Source organism: Perognathus longimembris, chromosome 7, assembly GCF_023159225.1.
Source record: "Perognathus longimembris pacificus isolate PPM17 chromosome 7, ASM2315922v1, whole genome shotgun sequence".
Classification (NCBI taxonomy): Eukaryota; Metazoa; Chordata; class Mammalia; order Rodentia; family Heteromyidae; genus Perognathus; species Perognathus longimembris.
In genome coordinates, this window is record NC_063167.1 from 36932162 (window position 1) to 36947284 (window position 15123).

Genomic DNA, 15123 nt, shown 5'->3' on the forward strand with positions numbered 1-15123 from the left:
TGCCAAGTAGGACTGGTTGGAGGGTCAAAAGAGACAGACTATGGGCTGGAGCATTCTGAGACCTGTAAATTAATCCAGGATGGGGATGAGGACTTTCAGGGGACCATTCCTCTTCCAGCTTCTTCCTACTTGAAGGTCCAATGAGAATTGTTGAGATTTTCATTAGCTGGATTCTCAGAATCCCACTCCAGTCTCCCTGAAGATGGCCTCTGACAGGACTACTCTGTGGTGCTACCAGGCCCCTGGTCCCTCATGAAGGCCACCCAGGGTCCCCTCCTAATCAGTTTTAGTCCTCATTGGGTGGTGTGATCCATCCCATCAAAGCTGACTGCATTTCCTGCTGGTCCTGTTGCTTCTGGACTCCCATGATCCTCTAATGGGGTACATGACTGACTACTGTTGACTCTGACTTCACTCAACGACAGCCTCCTCCCAATCCACACACACTCATTCTACAGCCTTCTATTCTTATTCTGTTGCCCATGACCTGGCTTAGCTGCCCTTCTCTATCAAGATGTTGTTTTCCCAGTCTTTGTAGAGATCACTCCATAAGCTTCCGAATAAGGGAGTCCTGGCTTTAGTTTCTCTTTCAGGCATTTTTTCCACTGTGTCTTGCCTCCTGCCCCCTGCTCTATGGTACCATCTCAACCTTATCTCAGTCTCTAGAGGTCCACAGTCCCAGAGTTGGTGGTCCCTGAGCACATGTAGAGCACAGCAGACTGTTAGACAATGTCATCCCTTTTAGCTCCCAACATTTATAGTCAAAGCCCCTGGAATCTCTAGCATTACAATTTCTGTTTTCATTTGTTAGTCGTGGGGACTGAACCCAGGGCCTGGGCTCTGTCTCAGTGCTACTTCTCTACCTCTTTGAGCACAGCTCACTTTGCAGTTTTCTGGTGGTTATTTGGAGATAAGAATCTTACAGATTTTCTTGCCTGTGGTGGATTAGAAGTAGGCTCCTCACATCTCAGCCTCTTGAGTTGGAAGGATTACAAGTGTGAGCCACCAGTGCCCTAATCACAATTTCCTTCCTTCCTTCCTTCCTTCCTTCCTTCCTTCCTTCCTTCCTTCCTTCCTTCCGTCCATCATTCTTTCCTTCCCTTGTTTTCTTTCTTCTCTCCCTCCTTCCCTTTCTTCTTTCTTTGTTTTCTGTTCTTTTTCATTCACACCTCCACAACAGCATTTTCTTGTTAATTAAATATAAGAGTTAGTTAAATATAAGGAAACTCTGTATTGTCTTCCCAGGCTGACTTCAAACCTCAATCCTCAGATCTCAGGCTCCTGAGCAGAAGACTGCATTCATGAGTCACCACCAGAAGATGGCTGGATGTTATCATTTCTAAATGGCCTGTCAACATCCCGAAGCCAGGCAAGAAGGCTCCAGGACAATGGCACTACTTGCATGAGACCACTGGCTGGCTTAGGAAGGGAAAATTAAGCTGACCAGCCTGATTCAGTTTGTTTCAGAGGGCATTTGCTGAGCAACGGCCATGTCCCAGGTCCTCAGCTGGGAACTGCAGGAGGAAAGAGACATGAATTCTCCATGTGGCCATGGAGCCTAAAGGATTCAGCATCTAGTGACCTTGCAAGGAAGACAGAGTGCACAGCAGAAGCAGAGATGGGAAGAAAAGAGGCCACATCGCAGGGGAGCAGAGTGACAACCACATATGCCTGGGGTCATTGAGGGGGACAAAGAGCCTGAGCAGCTGGTGCAGGTCTTGCTGTCACTGTCTGTGGCCTCCCAGCCCCCCTGCTTCCTATGGAGCTGGGCAGAGCCCTGGGTAGCAGCCCGGGACTGGGCCTGGTGCTGCTGATGCACACCAGGTCTGCACACTCTGTGTTCTGCCCTTGCCACCTCAGAGTGGAGCCCTTTACTTGGGTTGGGCCTCTGCATGGTGAGCAGAGGTTCCACCCAAGGGAGGAAGATGCCCTGTGCTGTGTCTAAAAGGGCCTGTGCACCCTAGATCTCACCTTCCCCTCCCCGGGAGGTTTCTACTTTTGCAGTGTCCATGTTCAGCACCTCCTCTGTGCTGACTTAACCCCAGGAGCCGTCCCTGGTCATGCCCAAGTCACAGTGAGGGGAGGTGGCACTTGTTCCTGTGTTCTGCTGGTCAAGGTGGGTACCTGTGACCCCATCAGAGAAGACCCACACCAAATCCTGGAATAAAATCCTTGTGCACATGAAAAGGGTCACCGTCATTCATGAGGCAGCATGCCTGTGAGGCAGCAGCCACCACTGCACAGTGGTGTGACAGTGTGATCCTGTGTGGTGTGATATTGTGTGGTGTGACAGTATATGATGTGTGCTGTGATCAGGGTTAGATGTTGTGATGGTGGGACAGTTCATTGTGCCCCTCAGGCTGGGCTAGATGCTTCATAAGAGCAGAAATGTTCTCACTAGTTACCAGGAGAGATCAGTGAGAGAGGAGGGGATTGGCTGACGTCTGTTCATCCCATGACAGAACTCTAGAACACAGATATGGAGACTCCCTCCAATTCAGCATCATCTGTCTGCACAGGAGAACACTGTCTATACAGTGTGCTGGCACGTGGGTATCTTTAGTTGTCTGAGGATCTCCCTAGGGTCCAGTTTAATTGAAGCCTTGGGAGCTGGATTGTTACAGTTAGAAGGTCACAGAAACGTTGGAAGATAGAACCTGGGGGAGGCTTGTGATCACTCAGAGTGGACACTTGGAAAGAAATTGTGGGACTGTCCTCTCTCTTTTTCTGTCTTCTCTGCTTACTCTTCCTCCTCCTTCTCTGTTTCCTTCTGTATTCAGGTTTAATCTCAGTTCTCTCAATTGCTTGGCTGGTGTTGCACTACTTGAGCTATATACTCAGCCCTTTCGCTTTTCAGCTAAGGATTCACACTGTGCACTTGGAATTACTGCTGTGAAGCACCAAACCCAACTTGGTTGAGATGTGGTCCTGATCATTTTTTTGCTCAGTCACTCCCAGCCATTGTTGCTAGAAGAGAGAACTTTGTTGAGAAAGTTGCCCAAAGGGAGCTGCAGATACAATTCAGTTACCAACAGCCAACAGGAAAGAGGACTTCCACTTGCCACTTTCAGCCACAAGTGAACACAGTCACACTTTTTGTTTCAGGAAGGCGGGTAGTTCATGAAAAGGAGCAAAGCAAGGCACCCTGCCCCCTTGTAACGGATGACCCTGCTGGTCTAGTGCTGTGTAGTGCTGGTCCTGTGGTTCTTTGGAGGCTCTGCAAAGAAGTGGCAAGGGCAGCAGTTGTGAAACCCCAAGGTCTGAGCTCAGCATGGAGAATCTTCTGCTATCTGCCAATTATACTAAAACCACTAGGGAGAGCCCCCATGGGCTGGGTTAACAGTCCCCCCTTTCATCCTCTGCCTGGCACACAGTAGGTGCTTTCTGGGTGCTTATCCCTTTATGTTCTTGGACATGTGCCTGAAAATCTTTACATACTCAGTGGCCTGCAACACTGAGATGTGTGACTGTATCTCTGTGGCATCCTCCCAGATTCTAACATCCAGCTCCTGTATACTGGAATGGAAATCTAGGCTATCCTTCTTCGTGGAAACCTAGGCTATCACTCTTCGTGGAAGCCTAGTTGGAGATGGAATGCTGGGAGCAGAAGGAAAGGTGGAGGCCAGAGTGGGATCCAGGCTAAGTTTAGGATGCTAAGTTGGGTGGTGGGAGGAGGTGGGAGGGAAGTGAGGACTCTGCCATCAGACTGAGTGGAGTGACAGTCAGGGTGATGGGAGGGGCTGAGTGACAACTCCAGGTGAGAGGCTGAGACCAGAGCTCAGGACAGAGTCCAGCCCAGATAAGGTTTGGGATGTTTCTTTCTAATCGCCCCCAGAATGCCTGCCAGGGAAATCTGTCTTGTGTAGAGGTCAGGATGAGAAAGAAGCCAGATGATTCAAGCCTGCAGGTGTGTGTGGAGGGGGTGGGCTCCATTAGTATTTAATCACATGGGTTCATCCCAGGTTTTCCTAGTGCAGCACTCTTCACCCTAGGTTTCCCTGGTTGGAGGTGCTAGACTACAAGCAGGCGCTAAACAGTGAGCCAGACATTCCAGCTGCCCTGAAGCAGAGTGCTTGGCCTTTGTGGGTCCTGGCTCTGGGTGTCAGCACCAGGGTGAAAATCTGTCCTCTCACCCCATGGGCAACAGCTCTGGTCAGCCACAGTGGCCTCTGTGGCTGCTGCGGCTGCTGCAACTGCTGTTACTGCTGAGCTCCATGAGGGCTGAAGCACCAGAGCAGCTGGATGAACTGAGAGAGAGGTTGGGGCTTGTCCCCCCATCGGAGTTCCAGCACAGGCTCACAGGCATCAGGCACCGGAGGTCTGAGGTATGGGCAGGAGGGGGATGAGGACTTTGTGTGGATGTCATGACTTCCTCTCTGCCTCAGTTTTCCAGGTATAAGGGAAGGTCTGAAGTGAAGATCCCCTACAACCTCCTGCTCATTGGGCCACTGGCTTGGTGCAGCACTAGGACCTTAGGCACAGGGTTGCTAGCTAGGACAGCTGGAGCTGCATGGGCTTGCTGCAGTGCCTGGCTGCACCTAGAGGCAGAAGGTCACTGGAGTAGCTGGGGTAGGGCCAGGGCTCACTACACATTCACACCAGTGCTGAGGGTCACCCACAGTTCCAGTAAAGGATGGATGCCATTTTTGAAAGGGTGTATATCTGTTTGTGCTTAATGTCAGTGGGGTTATGTATGTTTTGGGATGGTGTTGAAGTCCCACTGAGCCATCTCATATCTATCTCAGTCTGTCTCCTGGCTTTCTCTGGCTATAATTTGATCTGTAGACAGAGCTGGGTCTTCCTTTTTATGTCCTCATGCTCCTTTTCCTCCTTTGGGGCCAGAGCTCCTGGAAGGTGCCCAACACCTACCTGGTGGTGTTCAAGGAACCCCTGAGGCAGGAGATGGAGAGTATTGTCCACCACCTGCAGACCCAGGCTGCCAGCCAGGGCTTTGTCCTCAACGTGCTGCACATCTTCAAAGACCTCTTTCCTGCTATCCTGATGAAGTCACACAACATTGCTGAGCTGGATCTGGTGAGTGCCAATTCAGGCATGCACTAGGGCAGGCTGGGGAGAGGCTCGTGTGTACCATCTGGTGGACACGCAGGGGACAGCAGACACTGAGTACTGGTGGGTCTCTAGCTCAGTGATGCCATCCTACTCAGGCAGCTTCCTCAGTAGTCTGGACAATTTCTCTATGGTATGTCATCTATTCACACTGATTGAAGCATGAAAATCCCAGTGCAGAGGTTACCACACAATCCCACAAGGTGGAGCTGAGCTCCTAGCAGCTGGGCCAATGGCAGTTATCCTGTGCTGGTGTATGGCAGCCTGGCCCCTTAGTTTAATTGAAAGAAGGGTCAGGGACAACCCAGGAAAATATGCTAATGAGGTATGCTCCAAAGCAAGGAGGGAGCTGAGCACACACACTCTGTCTCTAAATTCTGACTCGTAGTCCTGCCCTCACTGGCTAAGAAGCCAGAAACCACCAGGGAGACTTGTACTGTGGCCTGAAGATAGAAAGGATGGGTGAAGACAGTGACACACAGGGTGGCCAGTGCTGACGTACTGATTTGGGCATCGAGTCCGGGTCACAAGGACTTCACTTACTGTCCACCCTGCCTAGAACTGGCACTGCCTGGATCCTAGATGAGATGTGGAAGCCAGAATCCCTCCTGCCACTCACATTGGACCCAGCTACCAGTTGTGGGAGCACTGGTCCCAGCTCCCCTCCCCACCTCACCCCCAACCACCTCTAAGCCTGGAAGAGGAATGGGGACCCTGGTACTGTCCTCTGGTCCATGAGATGGGACTGTGGGATACAGTGGACCAGGCTTGGGGCACTTATGTAATCAGGTGGGGTGAGGGCTAGGAGCTGCTTGTTAAGTGACTCTTGAAATTGAGATCCCAAGTCCTTGGTGTCTGCAGGTCCTGAGGCTGAGGGAGGTGAAGTTCATTGAGGAGGATTCTTTGGCTTTTGCACAAGGCCTCCTGCAGAGACGGCATGTGAATTCCCCTCTGTACTATTATCAAAGGGCCCTCTGGAACATGCATCGGATTTCTCCTGTGTGGATCCAATTGTATGGCTTGAACCACCACAGTAAGACCACAACTGCCATGACCACCATCTCTTCCCTGTTGTGGGACCTCCCCCACCCTTCTTCTTTCTCTCCTCTCCTCTCCCCCCTTGTAACTACCCCCCCCCCACCTTGGTGCTTTGTGCAGTATGCAGGGAAATATGGCTAAGAATGTCCTTTCTATCTTTTTTTTTTTAATTGAGGCCTAAGCTAAGGGCATGGTTACTATACCTTAGCTTTTTTACTAATGATAGTGCTCTACCACTTGAATTACAGATCTACTTCCACCTTTTTGCTGGTTAATTTGGGATAAAAATCTCATAGGCTTTCCTGCCTAGGCTGGGCTTTGTATTAGAACAGTCAGATCTCAGCTTCCTGAGTAGCTAGGATTACAGGTGTGAGCCACTGGTGCCTGAATCAGCTTCTTCATAATTTTTTTCTCAGCTTCTCTCTAACAGGCCACACTTGCCACAGGAGGTGGCTGAACTTGACTGTAACTTACAGTCTCTTGTCCCTATTACACTCAGACCTCAACACAACCCTAGATCTCCAGAGCTTCCCCCATCTAGATCTCTGTTCTTCTCCTGGTCTCCAGGCCTCTCTCTGCACATTTCCCTCTCCCTTTCACAGGGAGACATAAGAGGGGACCAGAAGAATGGCTGGGTCTGGTGGGGCCTCATAATGACCCTGAGCTGGGGAAGGCAATAAGGGCCCCTGCTTTGGGAGAGGATCTGAGGATCTGGCTGGAATGTGTAGTGTTGGATGAACCTGTGCAGATCTGAGAACAGTATGCAGTACTGGGCCTCAGATCTGGGGGTGAAGCCAACCCCTTTTAACTTATTCATGGATCAGGGTCAGAGGAGCCTCCTCCCTTTGTGGGCCTTTACCTTAGCTGTGAGCAGGCAGTGACCAACCTTGCCCTCCTCACTGAGTGTCTAGAGGCTCCAAGGAGGCGAAGACAGGCAGGGCCTTCAGGATTGGAAGGTGGGTGGTGTTGATGCCTGTCATTCGGTCTGTGCCCAATCTCCACATCTTCCTGTGATTTTTTTTTTTTTTTTGCTTTCTCCTCTCGACATTCTTTTTTCCACATCTCTTTCTTTCCATTTCCTCAATTTATTTATTTCATTGGTGGTACTGGGGCTTGAACTTAGGACTCCATATGTTCTCAGCTCCCTCTTTCCTGTGTATGTGGTACAGAGCAATCGAATCCAGGGCTTCATGCAACCAAGGCAAGCACTCTACCACTAAGCCTCATTCCCAGCCAGACAGCTTCCTTTTTCATCCTGGTACACTACTGCTTGAGCCACATCTCTAGCTTGGCATTTTAGCATTGGACATGGAATCTAGAGGACTTCTCTGCACAGTTTGGCTATGAACTGTTCATGCTCCAGATCGCTTCTTTCTGAGTAGCTAGGATTATAGGCATGAGCAACTGGTGTCCAACTTCGTTGTCTTGTAACCTCCCTTACAGTGTTAGGCTGTGTACTCAAGAACTCATGCTTGCTACTTAGGTCTTGACCACTATAAACATTTTTACATTAGTTATCTTCGGATAAGTTCTCCTACTATGCGAGAAACCTGCACCACAACCCCTTGTTTTGCTGGCTGAGTAGCTTGGAAGACAGGATTGTACTGGTGAGCCTACCTATCAGTTAAGATGTGGTCTTGTGAACTTTTTGCTTGGGGTGGCCTTGAACCACCCATTCTCTGACTCACAAACAGAAGGGATTCCAGACCTGAGCTATTGTCCTTAGCCTTCCTTTTCATTCTTGGGTGAAGCCAACTTGCTCTTATTTAGTGCCACTGTTGGCATGCTAAATGACTTTGGACAGCTTTCTATGTCTATGTCTCACTGTCCTAAATACACCCACTAAGAGGTAGCTTGTGAGTATGTATGGAAGATTGAGTTCATCTACAGTCCTTAAGATAGTTGCCACAGTTGGTACACACAACATGACACCATTGATACACGTGAATGACCTATAACATATAAGTTTTGGAAGATAGAGTTCATCTATACCCCTTAAAACAGTGTTAAAAATTGGTTTGCAGAGCATGACACCACTGATACACGTGAACACATATGACACCACTTTCCTGATTTTCCTCTTTCTCCTCTAACACAAATGTCACCTTGGGAAAACAAAGACAACCCTGTGGATGTGTATCTCCTGGGCACAAGCATCCAAATTAATCATCAGGAAATCAAGGACAGGATTATCATCTCCAACAATGAGACAGTGCCTGAGGAGCAATGGCTAAACACCAGTGCACACAGGACACAGGTGAGCCGCCCTTCCCCATCCCCATCCTTGAGGAAGGTGAGGACCACCAGACCTGGAACACCATGGCCCCTCCCAGCCATCACTGTCCATCCCCAGTCCTCACTTGTAGGGTATGCAGGGCAGACCTGTTGGGAAATCATGGGGTAGGCGGCTTTTTCATCTGGTTCTTGTGTTGATGGAGTAGGAGGACAATTGTGAAAGCCACGGCACTCACCTGGCAGCACTGGTCAATGGGCAGAGTGTCGGCATTGCCAAGAACATCAACATACACAGCGTGCGTGTGCTCAACTGTCAAGGGAAGGGCACAGTCAGCGGGATCCTCATGGGTGAGCACAGACCCCAGCAGCCACTTTAGCCAGATGCATTTGGCCCAACATTGGTTGACAATAGAGAAACATCACTGCTGTTTAGTAGGCAAGGGGCTGGAGGAGGGCAGCATGTCCTCTCCATGCAGTCATCTTGGCTTTGTTCTCTCAGGCTTGGAGTTTATTTTAAGAAAGCTGGTCTCCAAGCCCTCCAAGCGGATGGTAGTGCTGCTGCCCCTGGTGAGTGGCTACAGTAGGAGCATCAACAGTGCCTGCAAGAGACTAACAAGGGCTGGGGCAGTGCTGGTGGCCGCGGCGGGCAATTTTCAGAGAAATGCCTGTGCCTACTCCCCAGCATCATCTCCTGAGGTAGGTGCCAGCAGGGCTTCGTGCACATTTCCTGCATTGCAGGTTGTCAGAGGCCCAGCACCCCCACCACAGTAAGAAAAGGGGTAGGACACAATTCTTGCCTGTCTTTCAAAGCCACTCACCAACCATGTCCACTCCCTTGCCATATCCCTCCTGCAAATCCTCCATCTGTGCCAGTACTCCCCTCCTGATTGACATTTACAGAGCCACTGCTTTGTGTGGGGTTTGTCTGGGCGTGGAAGAACTAAGGGAGGATGGTTGTTGCATTTCCATAACTCTTGTCAATGAGAGGGGAAGGTACAGAAGCAAATCAGTGCTGCAAACCCTCCCTCCATCCCTCCCCCTATCCACCTTCCCTCAGGCTATGGCCCAAAAAAACAGATGCTGAATTTAAAACCACCAGCACCTGCCTTACCCTTGTCCTCTACCCACCCCCCAACCCTTCCTGCACTCTAGCTTCTTGATGACAAAATTGTCTGTTTGCTTTTTGTCTACCATTAAGAACAGTCTCTACCCTGGAAGGGAAGAAGTTTCTGCATCTTGTGAGAGACCTGGAGCAAGCTAGGGTACCTTTGTGCCCAGGAGCCAGGAGCCAGATTTTCCTCATGAGGGGGAATTTGCATGGGGCTCATACAGGTACATAGGTATTGATCAGTCTATTCCTGCAGCCTTTAACTCAACTCTTTGTCTGCCACCTTCTAGATCATCACTGTTGGAGCTATTGATTCACAGGACCAGCCATTTACCCAGGGATCTCTGGGGACCAACTATGGCTCCTGTGTGGATATCTTTGCTCCTGGGAAACGCATTGTCAGTGCATCCAAAGACTGTAATGTTTGCTATGTAACACAGAGTGGAACTTCCCAGGCAGCTGCTCATGTGGCTGGTAAGTCACCAATCTACTCTCTGGGCCACCAGGATTCCAACAGCTTCTTTGATGAGATCCTCCATTAGCCAGTTTCCGAGCAGGAGAACAAAATGGGGACATGTAATGTGCCATTTTGCATCACTGGGGTCTGGGGATTAAATAGGTGTTCACCTGGTGCACACAATGGCAAATGCCAAGGCCTGAAGGTAGGAGAACAAGATGTCTTCCTTTCCAGCTTTCATTAAGCAAGGGATTGCAGGTAGCTTCATTTTGGGAAGAGCACAGGATGTGTGTAAGTGTGTGCATTGGTGTCCTAAAAGCAGTTCCCAGACAGGAGGGAGGGCCAGGCCATCACCTTGTCTGACCTCTCCCTCTCGCATCAGGTGTTGCTTCCCTGATGCTCACTGCTCAACCAAATCTCACTGTGGCTGAGGTGAGGCAGAGGCTGATCCACTACTCTGTCAGCAATGCTATCAATGACACCTGGTTCCCTGAGGAAGAGCGAGACATGACCCCCAACCTGGTGGCCGCTCTGCCCAACACCACTCAGGAAATAGGTGAGCAGGGCAGGTATGTAGGCAGAGGCCATCCAGGGGTGTGAGAGGCCTCTGTGGTCATGACAATCACCAACCTGGTCTACAGAATTGCTATCCTCCTCAGGCAGGACTGGAGGTATCGGGGCATTGTTACAATCCTGATGTTTTAACTAAAAGTTTCATGTGGTATGGAAGCAGATAGATTCTTTCTCTGGAGTGCCTCTGTGTCCTGAAACCCAGACCCTCCTTATTCATGGCCTTGTTGCAGATGGACAGCTGTTTTGCAGGACTGTGTGGTCAGCTCACTGGAAACACAGGGTGACAGATTTTGCCAAGGCTCAATGTCACCCGGAAGAGGAGCTGCTTGGCTGTTCCAGTTTCTCCCACAGTGGGAATCGGAAGGGCGAGCGTGTGGGGGTGAGTAGCATCATTCCATGTGCCCAGTCCTCTGTCTTCTGGATTCAAATCCCATTATAAACTTTAAAGGCCTGGGCAGGGCCAGGTGCCCCTGTAGGTCTCAGGAGAGTCAGCACCCATGTATGCACAGCAGTGAAAGGACAGTGGCAAGTTAGGATCTCTGCCTTTCCCAAAGATATGTCCAAGTTGGGTGCTGGTGGCTCAGGCCTGTCATCCTAACTACTCAGCAGTCTGAAATGTGGGGATCCTGGCTCAATGTCAGCCTAGGCAGGCCATCCTGCCTTGTGGTGGGACAAAGCAGTGCTGAAGGCCAGGAACCAGAACTTGCAGACTGGGTCCCTCTCAGTCTAGGCTCTTCCCCAATCCCCCAAACCTTTTCATAACAGTTCCCATTTCCCTCTTTGTCTCTCAGACTCAAGGTAACAGTCGCATTTGTCTGGCATTTGGAGATAGACATGTTTCTGCGGTGGCCCGATGCTGTCTGCTCCCCAGAGCCAACTGCAGTGTCCACACAGCTCCTCCAACCTTGGTGGGGATGAAGACCTACAACAAATGCCCACATCCTGACCATGTCCTCACAGGTAGGGGCTCATCTGGCCAGGGTGAGAAGGATGCCCCATCTCCTGCTGCATAGGAGACTTGTCCCACAGACTTGGTCCCCATGAGTGTTAGCAGCAGATTTGGGAGCCTCAGGATCCATAGCCAAGCTGGATCTGCAATTTGCATGCTGTGTGGGCCTGGTGCAGGTGGCTTCACCTCTCTGCCTCCCCTGTCTCAGTGGCAGCGATGAAAGGGGTGACACAAGGGCTCAGGCTTGAGTACTGGGTCTATTCAACTGTTTTGATGGGGAGCCAGAGGTCAGGCCTGTTAGAGCATGGCACAGCTGTGTTTGAATCTAATCTTCCACTCAGTAGCTAGTAAGTTCCTTATCAGCCCTGTGCCTTGGTATCCTCATTGTGATGCTCAGCCTGGGACTGTATGCACTCTGGTGGCCACTATCATTGACCATCACTTTGAAGTCCTTTCTCTGGTCTGGGGGAACTTCTGTCAAAAAAACATCCCAAGAAAGTGTCCTGAAATCATGTATTAGAGGTGCACATAGGCGCTAGAGACTGTGGTTCTTGTGCTGGAGCCGTGCTCACATGGAGCTTGATGCCAGGGAGGGTTTGGAATGCCGTGCCCGTGGGAATTAACTTGAATCACTAGCTCAGGAGCTGATGCTTGGCCAGCTAAGTTCCATGGAGTCTGAAGGTTTGGGAATAGTAAGGATAGGTGGGGGAAAAAACACCTGGCTGTGTTGGCAGCAGTCACATGAGCCCAGTGGCTGGAGTCTTGTCTGTCACAAGAGCTCCATGTGGCTACTGGCCTGCGGGAAGCCTGGACTTTGGCAAAGCTGGCAGAGCCACAGGTACTCACTGTGCAGCCCATACCCAAGTTCCATTTGCAGCTAAAGTTGCAGTGTTCCTTTCCTAAAGCCACACAGCTAGGACAAGAGCTCTGGTCCTGGTTACCAGAGCCCAAATGTGGGCAGAGCCCATGTCCTGAATAGGCAGTACTGAGAAGTCCCAGGCATGTTCCTGCTTCAGCCAACAGCATCTCTGCAAATAGATGCTAGTGTTGTGGCTGTCTTACAAATAGGGAAAGTGAGGCTTGATGAAGTCTACCAAAATACCCATGATTTTACAGCCAGGTGTACATGACTCCCAAGCCCAGCGATCCAGGCTCATTCTGAACTTCTCTGGGTGATGGATGGGGAAGTGACCTGAGTTGATAGGGGGGTTGGGGTGAGCAGTTACTGAATATCTCAGGGCTGGAGACTCTGAACCATGCCCCCCTTCCTTGGTGGAGAGGAGACCATGTGCTTCTCAAGAAACTATGGCTCAGAGCAGCTGAGCTACTTCCCAAAGATCCTACAAGCCACTTGGTCAGCTGCAGAGCTAAAGCCGAAGTCCTGCTGCTCAGGCCAGCATCCCTTCTCAGAGTTGCTCCTGGGTCTTTCTGGCTTTGGATCCTAAAGAAAAAGGGGTGTGGTTGGAGGACCAAGGATAGTAGGTCCCCCACATTGCAGTGCCTGAGCTGGCCCTCCTCTGCCCCAGGCTGCAGCTCCCATTGGCGGACAGAGAATCTTGGTGTCTTCCAAAATACTACACGGAATCAAGTTCCTAATCATCCCAGATGGTGCACAGGGCACAAGGAGGCCAGTGTTCACGCTTCCTGCTGCCATGCTCCAGGCCTGCAGTGCAAGATGAAGAAGTACAGGGCATTAAGTCCCTGGAAGAAGGTGAAGGGTTGGGGTTGTGGGCAGTCAGGTGGAAATGGCTGAGGCTTGCAGACCCTTGGGTGGTCAGTGCAGAGGGGAAGAGGACCTGAGCACCTGTGCTGTCATGTGTTGTGTCTGTTTGTGTGTGTGTGAGAGAGAGAGAAAGAGAGAGAGAGAGAGACAAAGAGACAGAGACAGAGACACAGAGAGACAGACACACATGGGGAAAGAGAGAGAGCGAGAGAGAGAGACAGAGAGAGTGAGAAAGAGAGAGAGAGAAAGAGAGACAGAGAGGATAATTTTGGTTTTGTCCAGATTAGTAAGGTTTGCTCTCCATATGCCCTGTCCCCTGTGATGATATCATACATAACTACGTCATAAAGAAATGCAGTGCTCAGGCTGGACACAGTACTGTAATGCTGTGCCTGTTGTACTTGCTACTCTTAATAAAGAAGTGGAATCTCAATTTAAGGCCCACCTGGGCAAAAAGTAAAGAAACCCCACCTAAACAAATGAGTTGAATGTAGTTGTGCAATTGGCATATCGTGTGGGGGGGGGGGCGCATGTGCGTGCTCGTGCATGTGTGGCATATGTAGGAGAAATATATGCTGCTTGGAAACAACTAGGTATAAAAACAAACAAACAAATGAACAAAAATGAGGTCCTATCTGAAAAATAACTAAAGAAAAAGCAGCCAAAGCTATGACTCGAGTAGTAGAGTGCCTACTTAGCACTCATGAGTTCAAACCCCAGTATTGCCTTAAAAAGAAAGAGAAAACAAACAGGAGCCTGTGGCTGACACCTGTATTCCTAGCTACTCAGGAGGCTGAGAACTGAGGATTGGGTTCAAAGCAAGCCGGGGCAAGAAAGTCTGTGAAATCTAACCTCTAATTAACTGACCAAAAAGTCAGAAGGGGAGCTGTGGCTCAGTTCTTAAAATCAAGCCCCCAAATTTGGCTCACAAACAACAGTTCTGCCTTTAAGAAACCTAGTGGGAGTTTGCTCAGGGCTGGAACACCTGAGCAGCCATGGAAGGTTGGAGGAAGAAGGAAGGTCCCTGAAGAGAGGATGGATCACACCTGTAGTCCTGGTGGCTGAGAGCTAGCCTGTAGAGCCCAAGGCAGGCGGGGTTTGGGGCCTGAGGGTGGTGTCTCTGGTCTGGACTGGGGATGAGCATGAACAAGGAGTGGAGGACTGTGGAGGTCTTGTGGAGCCACTGGAGAGATGGAGTTGCCATTTCTGGGTGGGGAAGGCTGGCGGAGGTGTGGGTTCTAGAGCAGTGGGGGTGGGAAGGGCTTTGGTTTGTTTAGATGTCTGTCTGGGCCCCAGTGCCGGGGGAAGGCTGGGGCAGAGGCATCATGAGGGAGCTGTGGGCCGTGCTGGCCACTGATACTTTGTGGTATGAGGTGCAGAGCCGAGCTGGTTGTCTACACTTTGGTTCCCACTGACAGTTTCCTGGAGGGACAGTGTAAACAGGTGGCTTAGGGACCTGACATGTATGGTGACCCATGCTTACTTGTCCTCGCTGAACTCTGGCAGGTCACCGTGACCTGTGATGTGGGCTGGACGCTGACCAGCTGTAGTGCTCATCCCGAGACCTCGGTCACCCTGGGAGCCTTCCCTATGGACAACATGTGTGTGGTGAGGCACCAGCACACTAACATAAGAAGATGGACCAGTGAGAACTTGGTAATAGTCACAGCCATCTGCTGCCAGATCCAGCCCTCAGGCCAGCTGTAGAGGGAACAGAAAGATCTCAACCTACCTGGTGGTGCAGACCAGGGCACAGCTGGGGAGGGGAATTATGCACACAGCATATACACTGGCAGCCGTAGTTTATGGTACAAACAGGGCCAAAAAGGGGAAGGCCTGCCAGGCATGCAGAAGGAAGTGAGGTGATATAAAGAGAGGTGGGAGGCTGTCCATTTTATTGATGTGGGAACAGGTTGTGAAGGCAAAAAGAGCCTTGCCTGCTTGCTCTAGAGCTGCTCCCTAGGGGCATGGGC

At 50.6% G+C, this 15123-nt stretch overlaps 1 protein-coding gene across 1 annotated transcript; it reads left to right on the plus strand.

Annotated features, from left to right (window-relative positions):
* Positions 1–4136: 4136 nt before the first annotated feature.
* Positions 4137–14857, plus strand: LOC125355689 (proprotein convertase subtilisin/kexin type 9-like). The gene is made up of 13 exons (XM_048352128.1): positions 4137–4325; positions 4843–5034; positions 5929–6080; positions 6970–7061; positions 8226–8362; positions 8550–8688; positions 8840–9036; positions 9739–9922; positions 10288–10461; positions 10709–10857; positions 11270–11438; positions 12954–13138; positions 14657–14857. The coding sequence occupies exons 1-13, from the start codon at positions 4137–4139 to the stop codon at positions 14855–14857; spliced, it is 2160 nt and encodes a 719-aa protein (XP_048208085.1).
* The last annotated feature ends 266 nt before the right edge of the window (positions 14858–15123 follow it).

What these genes read in the sequence shown, in the direction of transcription:
- LOC125355689 (XM_048352128.1), top strand. Translation starts at nt 4,137, where the DNA reads ATGGGCAACAGCTCTGGTCAGCCACAGTGGCCTCTGTGGCTGCTGCGG. An exon ending in GGAAGGGCGAGCGTGTGGGG is followed by an intron (nt 10,858 to 11,269) that starts GTGAGTAGCATC and finishes TTTGTCTCTCAG; the next exon opens with ACTCAAGGTAACAGTCGCAT. An exon ending in TCCTGACCATGTCCTCACAG is followed by an intron (nt 11,439 to 12,953) that starts GTAGGGGCTCAT and finishes CCTCTGCCCCAG; the next exon opens with GCTGCAGCTCCCATTGGCGG.